The sequence below is a fragment of the Ostrinia furnacalis genome, unplaced genomic scaffold (genome assembly GCF_004193835.3).
Source record: "Ostrinia furnacalis isolate ACB-3 unplaced genomic scaffold, ASM419383v2 OfSCF2450, whole genome shotgun sequence".
In the NCBI taxonomy this organism is placed as follows: Eukaryota; Metazoa; Arthropoda; class Insecta; order Lepidoptera; family Crambidae; genus Ostrinia; species Ostrinia furnacalis.
In genome coordinates this window covers 335,182-343,376 of record NW_021132689.1, presented here as the reverse complement: position 1 = coordinate 343,376, position 8,195 = coordinate 335,182, and the positions used below count along the sequence as shown (strand labels likewise).

General features: G+C 35.9%; 2 protein-coding genes across 4 annotated transcripts; one reads left to right on the top strand and one right to left on the bottom strand.

The window, feature by feature from the left end:
* The first annotated feature begins 310 nt into the window (after window positions 1–310).
* Window positions 311–2,336, top strand: LOC114355639 (putative nuclease HARBI1). Its single transcript, XM_028308579.1, has 6 exons — window positions 311–760; window positions 845–1,016; window positions 1,095–1,285; window positions 1,417–1,552; window positions 1,646–1,787; window positions 1,853–2,336. Exons 1-6 carry the CDS (start codon window positions 660–662, stop codon window positions 2,245–2,247), a joined length of 1,137 nt encoding a protein of 378 aa, XP_028164380.1. The 5' UTR covers window positions 311–659; the 3' UTR covers window positions 2,248–2,336.
* A 31-nt stretch (window positions 2,337–2,367) lies between these two features.
* On the bottom strand, window positions 2,368–4,746 carry LOC114355640 (uncharacterized). 3 transcript variants are annotated; one of them, XM_028308582.1, is made up of 5 exons: window positions 4,178–4,496; window positions 3,959–4,091; window positions 3,623–3,805; window positions 3,330–3,429; window positions 2,368–3,184 (listed from the first exon to the last, which is right to left on the bottom strand). In XM_028308582.1, exons 1-5 carry the CDS (start codon window positions 4,225–4,227, stop codon window positions 2,787–2,789), a joined length of 864 nt encoding a protein of 287 aa, XP_028164383.1. In that variant the 5' UTR covers window positions 4,228–4,496; the 3' UTR covers window positions 2,368–2,786. The 3 variants fall into 3 exon arrangements, with proteins under 3 accessions (XP_028164383.1, XP_028164384.1, XP_028164381.1); XM_028308583.1 differs by having other exon boundaries at window positions 2,369–3,184; window positions 4,425–4,746; XM_028308580.1 differs by having other exon boundaries at window positions 2,638–3,184; window positions 3,959–4,496.
* Window positions 4,747–8,195: the final 3,449 nt, after the last annotated feature.

Genomic DNA, 8,195 nt, shown 5'->3' with positions numbered 1-8,195 from the left:
ACGGCACATTAAAATTAAGAAATATTTATTTTAGTAAAGTATACAGTGTTTACCATGAGTTTACGTTAGGTGTGCTCGCTAGCGAGTATACTACGTCAAAAAATGAATGAAGATTTTATTTCTTGAAAGTAGATTTTTTCACGCAGTCGCTAGCGAGCACACTTGGCTTTACGTAAGTTCATGGCAAGTACACAGTACTGCCTTTTAAACTATAGATTACATTAGTAGCAACATTTTCACTACTTGCCGAAATCACTATTATTTTGAACAGTCTAAGTGCTTTTTCCCTGTGATGCTGATTTCAGCACGAATAACTTGCGTAAAGGTAATAGTATCGTTAACGTAAATAATTTGTATGAGAATCTGAGAGCGCCTCTATCGGACGTAAAACAAACTAAATTTGGCAGCACAAATGCCTATTGTATAGTAACGTAATCGTACGGTAAATGTATCGTATGATGTTTATACTAACTTTGCGATCACGAACCTTTTTTTGACGTATAGAATAGTAAGTGGCGATAGCTGGCTAACGTAAGCTTACGAATGTTTTGTCACGGTAAATTTTTCAGTGTTAAAACTTGCGTCGGAAGTAAAACGTGTTTCATAAATAAATTTCAGTGGGTTTTAATACGTTTTATGTATTAATAAATTTACGTAAAATGCAAGGAGCGCGTAGAGTTGAACGTAGTGCATTGTATTATTATCTTGCAACAAGATTACTTGAGATTGAGGGCGGTAACAATGAACAAAGAGAAACTAGGTAAGTACGTGATAAGTTTTTCTAATAAAAAAAGCTTATTTTTCAGATAAATGATTTCATTTTTATTTTAATGCCCTGTTACAGAGAAATAAGTCGTAGATGTAAGGAGAGAAAAAAAATTAATTTATTAGATCTAAACGAAACCGAATTTAAGAATAGGTTTCGTCTTAGTAAAGAAGCTTTTATATTCTTATGCGATAAATTACGTCGACATACTTCTTTGAAGTCAACCAAACGAATTAGCTTGGAACTTAAGGTGAGATAAGCAAACATTCTAAAAATATAGATTAATGAGTTACTGATGAATTTACTATTTCTAATTTCGTTTACACAGATTCTTTGTGCATTGTCGTTTTACGCCACTGGATCGTACCAAAGACTAGTTGGAATGGCAAAACATTTAGGTCAAACTACAGTCAGCAAGTACGTACGAGAAGTGACCGATGCACTTGTTAGTCCGCCAATATTGAATTTTTATATTAAATTTCCGACAACAAGAGAGCAAAGAGATGCGGTAAAAAATCAGTAAGATGTTTGTTTATTAAATTATAGCATTTACATCATCTTCATAAACATACATAACATTAATATTCCAATTTACCTCTAAAATAGAAAGACAAAATATTGTATAAGTACTCAACTAATATTTTTTACAGATTCTACTCAAAGTTCGGCTTTCCTGGGGTCATAGGGTGTATTGATGGATGTCATTTCCATGTTTTTAAACCCAAAAAAGATATTGAACATTTATTTTATTGTAGAAAGCACTTCCATTCATTAAATGTACAAATGGTCAGTAACACAAACATGCCTGTAAAGTAGTGGATATAAATGATGAGTCTCATATAATAATAATTATTTACAACATACTAAACTTTATTTCAGATATGCGACAGTGATTGCCGAATATTAAATATTAACGCAAAATATGGGGGAGCTACCCACGATGCGTTTATTTGGGATAACAGCATGGCAAATAATTATATGCAAGAACTACATCGGCATAATGAACAAGTTTGGTTATTAGGTAAATATTACGAAGTGAAAATAATTTTATTCTTTCCTTCAATCATAGTTGTATGTTAATTACAGGTGATTCTGGGTATCCTCAGCGACCCTGGCTAATGACTCCTATACCTGATGCTGTTGAAGGAAGCCCTGAAGCAAAATACACCCAAGTACATGGAAAAGCCAGGGTCACGATTGAAAACACCTTTGGGCGGTTAAAAAATCGTTGGCGATGTTTGTGTAAGGACCGCACACTACACTACACACCAAAAAAGTGTGCAAAAATAATAATGGCATGCAGTGTGTTGCACAACTTAGCCAAAGATTTTAATGTGCCCGAACCAGAGGAACACCTTTTAACTGAACCAAACATAATCTCTGGACATGTTTTCCAAGAGAGTGAGGCTGGAGACGACTTAGGAAGAGGACGAGCAATAAGAAGTATGTTGGTTGATAGGATCAATAGGCTACACATGTAATCTAAATCTAAAAAAAACCTATGTATCTGGTTAGAAAGCTGTAATTATTTTAAGATTGTTTATTTTTTTTTAATTAAAACTAACGTAAGTATTTATCTAATAGTTTTATTTTGTGTATTAATGTTATACATAGAGCTTAAATTAAATAATTACAGGAGAAATTAACAAACGATGTAAGCTTAATAGGACTTTAGTATACTTACAAGGCTACACATGTAATTTCTAAATCTAAAAAAACTTATAATGTATCTGGTTAGAAAGCTGTAATTTTAAGATTATTTAAATTGTATTTTTTATTAAAACTAACGTAGATATGTAAACATATAAAAAGTAGTTTTATTTTTTCATTTATGTTGTACACACAGCTTAAGTTAAATAATTACAGGAGAAATTAACAAACAATGTAAGCGTAATAGGACTTAGCATACTTACAAACCTTAGTGGTTTCATAGCGAAATTACTAAGCTTTGTAGTTTAATTTTTAATTCTAAATAGTGAAATAAATTTTCTATGTGATATTACATTTAATAAATACAAAATTACTTATCTTCTTTTTCAAAGTATCTAATAATAACATTCATAGCCTCTTTCATGAACTGGAGCCATTGAGCCTGTAAATTGAGCTCTTGGTCCCTCTGTCGCACCCTTTCATGGACTTCATACTCATGCACACGCAGCCTTTCGGTCTCTAACCTTTCAAAGGCCAAATCACGCTCTCTTGCATATTCTCTTGCTCTCCTATCAGAATCTACAAATATCTTCGCTACATTATTATTATCACATTTTTTCTTTTTTTGTGGTGGTGGTACCCAATGCTCATCTGATATAATTTTAATTTTTTGAGAAGAAGGTGGAGGTGTTGCAGTTTCTTCACTCTGAAGAGGGGGCAGCACCACGGTAGGTTGGCTACTGGTGCTTGGGGTGTTCCAATCGGCTTCTGTAAAGTAATTTAACAACTTGGTTTAATTAATTTCATTTTTTCAAATTTCATTTACCAGATTTTTATTTATTTATTTATTTTTGGGAACATAAAATTTTTCATATTTTGTCTGATAAATTGTACAATTACTATAAGAACAAACCTGTATCTATTGTATCCAGGGTGAATTGGTTATCTTCTATATACCCAGGTATAATTATTTCTTCTGGCTGGGTGTTGGGCGTTTTTTCATCATCTTCATTCTGAAAAATATTTACATTAAACCGACAGTAGCATAAATTAATAAACAAGTCTGTACTTATTATTTTTAAAACTTCGCGTAAATAATAGAAACTTTTAATATTTAGATAAAATAAAATTTTGTTAGACTTGTATGAAAAAGTAAAATTATATTTTGATACCTAAAACTACAATACACTGAAATATAATTCAGACCTGCTGAAAGCCAGCTTCCACCAGCGTCATGCCAGTAGCTGCCTCCACTCCAATGATTTGCATGACCCTGTTTTCAAGGTCAGTCAACGATAATCGAAGTGCAGGTCCACCACCAGTACCGCTTGCAGCTCTATTTATCTTTGCCAGCTTTCTTTTGGTGTTATTTTTTAAATCACTCCACACCTTTACCACAAACAGAAATAGAACAAATCAATAGAACTAAAACTGACAAAAAATTAAAAGTATGTGGTATTGGCTTAAATGCAATGCCCATAAATAATGTCTTAATGACTTGGGTCGCACACTTAAAAGAATGAACCACTTGAGATCGCATACCTTGCGCCATTTCTCCTCCGATCGAGAGTCGCCTGTTCCATCACTGTTTAATTTTTCCGCTAATTCCTTCCATTTCATTTGTATGAAATGGCGTCCTCTTGGACCTCCGGAAGGTTTAGATAAGTCACCATATCTAGAAAATAAGATCCAAAATATATCACGCCATTTCAGCCCACACTTAAACCACATTCACAAATATTTGTATTTCATTCAACGTACTTTTCCATAAACTCTACCATTGCTACGTACTGCAAATGACTTGTCCTCATGCTCAAAATTAAAATACACTTTAATGTAGCTTCTTAAACAAAGAATACTTATACTCAAAGAGTTCCTAAAACTTTTGAATTTGCTTACCAAAGCAAACTGTGTTTGACAGTCTGGAAGACCGTTCAGAAATCAAAACAGATGGAAAAAAGAATCTTAAAATTTTTATTAACCAACATTAAAAATTAAATTTACTTACCTTACTACAAATATATGGAACATAATTTTGTTTCTTGATTGTTTTCTCTAAGATTTCACCCGAATATCACAATATATTTCAATAATTTCAGTTAATTAGAACACTTCAACATGTTTCCGAACGAATCATTGGTTTAGAAAGCTCAGCGAGCTCATTCGTGGGGACATCCCTACTTACGTTAGGATGACGTCACTCTCGTAATTGTATCGTACTAACTACACAACGACGAAAGTGCTTCGTGATGCCTACTAATGTATTACTGCGTCATAGTATAGTAGACACGATACGTTTACGTTACTACTACTTTGATTGTTCGTGCTTGGCGTACTGCACGCGTGCGGATTGAATCCGCATGCGGGCTACCCGCATATCATTATTTCATACATTACGCTGGCTACACGCACGCGGAACGCGGATTGGCTGCGGGCACACAATACGAAATCTTTGTCCTGCGTGCAACAAGCGTGATTCTGATGGACAAGGATAGGCAGTCGTTAAGTGACACCGCGAAACCCTTCGGTATCCACTAAATTTATGACCCTTATATACCACTATTATAAATACTACGCGATCGTTGACAAAGTTCTCCGTCTATGTCTACCATAATATATCGGCAGAACGACAGTAGGTCCCTCCTGTCTTTGATACTCAATTTTCAACTGTATTACCTTGACAATCAGTTCGAAATTGATTACTAAAAATTATTTGACAGGCAATTTCTACTATCGCTATTCGCTACAATGCATTTGACAGACCGCACGCATGCCTATTAAATCCACATACGAAAAAGATACTAAGGGCGTGATCCAGCATAATTTTTGATCTTCGCTTGTTAAAAATCCCTAATGATACGCAGGTTGTTCTTTGAATCTTTCTAGGAGGAAAAAACAGTTTATTTTATTTCTGCATGATATCTACCTCGGGGCAAACAGAGGCTCTGCTGAGAACTTAGATTAGACTGTTATTAGCCGCTACGAAGAATTAGCAACAAAGTTGCGTACGCCTCACTTAAATGTCGGGCGACGTGAAAAAACTTATATGATTTTATACATACGAGTAGATTTAGATTTATATCTGAAGAGGATGCAAACCAGAAACCAAAAACAATCTCAGAATGATAATAATATATTAGTATCCCGAAAGTAGGTCACTTCGATAATCGAATAAAGCACGCTCGATGCTTACTGATTTGGGAGATCGATAGTTACAACACCAGCAGCATAGTTATACAGGGTGTACCTGTGAGTATGGATCAAGCCAAAAGGCTCAAATGCAACAAATTCCATGAGAAGGAAGAACTTTACGTAAAAAAAATAGTCTTAAGTAAATCATTTATTTTAAACTTTCGCGTTGCATAATTCAATTAATTCGCGGTTCAGTAAATCAGCCAACTGGTATGATGACATTTTTTTTTAAGAATTTGAATATTGATCCTATAGGAAAGTTGTTGCATTTGCATAGTAGAATCGATCTTTTTTGTTTGATTCATACTTACAATGACACCCTGTATAGTTCTAGGAACCTGACCAATCATCAGCCTGTTGGAACTGAAGCCCGAACAAAGTGGCATAGAATTATCATCCAGCTCTGTGCAGTTTAGTAGTTCTTCTTGTGATCATAGCATAAAGTTGTAGAGAAGGCTCGCTACCGGATACGTATATTTCCTCCTTTTATTTCACATAAAGACTGAATTCGAGTAGTCAGGTATAGATGAGCTGGTAGTAAAATCTAACTACGTGGTTAAGATTTTGTATAAAGAAGAAGAAGGTAGCAGGGAAGCGCTGGACGCAGGCCGCTACCACTCGATCAACATGGAAAGCATTGAGGGAGGCCTATGTTCAGCAGTGGACGTCCTATGGGTGAAATGATGATGTTGATGATAATGATAAAGAAAATACTCGTACGTAACTTAAATGATTAGAATTTTATAGAGCTTAGGATCTACTTGCCCACAGCTTGTACTGTCTGTGCCTTCAATGGAAAGTAGATGCATAGCAAATTAAGTAAAGGATTACAAAGGACAGTGACACATTATTAAAAGCCCTCTATAAAATACCGCCGTAAATAAAAAAATATGTGCTTAATTTCGAACTCCTCCTATGTAATTTCTCCTAATTTCGTTGCGGGTCCAATGACAGTTTAAGTTTCCCCCGGGACGGACTTGACCTTCACTGGTTGGGTTTTTATTAGCGTTCAAGCTGTAGAGCCTGGCTACACAGGTGTTGCAGCGGTGAGAACGAGAGGTGGGAATAATCACGTTTACAATAATTTACTACACATGAATGAGAGAGATAGTAATATCGGATGACAGCGCACGGCATGAACCGCGCTATGCAAAAAGTTGACATTTAGAAAACGTGTGCTTATGCTTATCGTTGAAAAGAAACTTGTAAGGAGCAGACCTACTACCCCTACTTACACCATACAGTCGCTCGTGACTTAGTACTGCACCGGCATTACCAATGGCGAGCCGTTTCCATTGTAGTTGTCAATAGATAGCTATTACACCACCCTGCGCCCGCGCATCGCGCCTACCGCGAAATACTTACTCTGATTGGGTGCTTTGGGTAGTGATGTGGTATTGTGACGTACCGGTTTTTATTATTAGGATGAAAAAAAAAATGCCTTTATTTATTTAATCATGTCGGATTTACAGTGTTTACAATGTAATTGAAACCACTTTTAAGTTTGGCACTTGTGTTAGGAGAGCCCCGCCCATTCCACAGATCCAATAAATCATCATCATTTCAGCCATAGGACGTCCACTGCTAAATCTCTGATGTTTGATTATGAGACATGTAGAGGCCCCTTAAGAGCAAAATATTTGACGATTTGTAAGAACTATTAATTTTTTTTTAATCTCTAATTAGAACTATTTAATAGTCTATACAAATAAAGAAATTTTGACATTGACTTTGACTCCCAAAATGAGTTTCATAATGACCGACTGGTTGCGGTGGTTGGGGCAACAAGGTTCTGGAGTGGAGGACTTGTACCGGAAAGCGTAGCGTAGGACTTCCACCCACAAGGTGGCCCAACCAACTCATAAAGGTAGGAAGGCGCTGGATGCAGATCCAATATAAATAAGACTAAATTATCGCAAGTAGATGATGTTGTTTGTTATCTAGCCCTGCATGGTTACTGGTGTTTTACAAATAATCCGGTACAATGTAAGAAACCATTAAGTACTGTAGCAATGTTGCTCCTTTGATGGCTAAAAGAATCGGTAATCCAAGGTGCAGACCACCGATTTTTAATCGGCTGATAGTTGCGTCTGATTCTAATTTGTATGAAGAATCAATCGGTGTAATGTGCGCACTTCCATACATGCCCACACTGATTAACTCCCCGACTAAACTATCTGCCGATAAAAAATCGGTGGTCTGCGCCTAGGCTAAATCGGTACTACCAATTCTTTGCCCAACTCTATCATCATTTTCCCCTGGACCCCCAGAGACACGTTCACACTGGTCATCATTGAAATGCCTGACTTTTTTGGAATTCCTGGCACCTAGCAGCTGCGTGGACCGGTCGTAGTGGTTAAATACTGCTCTGCATTTAACCTAAGTAGAGGCGGCATCTATTGAATAACGGTTAGGGTTACCAGATCAAAAAATTAGATCTTCCGATGAAAATTATTATTAACTAGCTTTTGCCCGCGGCTTCACCCGCGTGAAATTTAGTTTATCATATATCGTAATAAATAATAGCCTCTATATTATTCTGGGTTATAAACAATAATGCTGTAAAGTTTCATCAAAATCTGTTCAG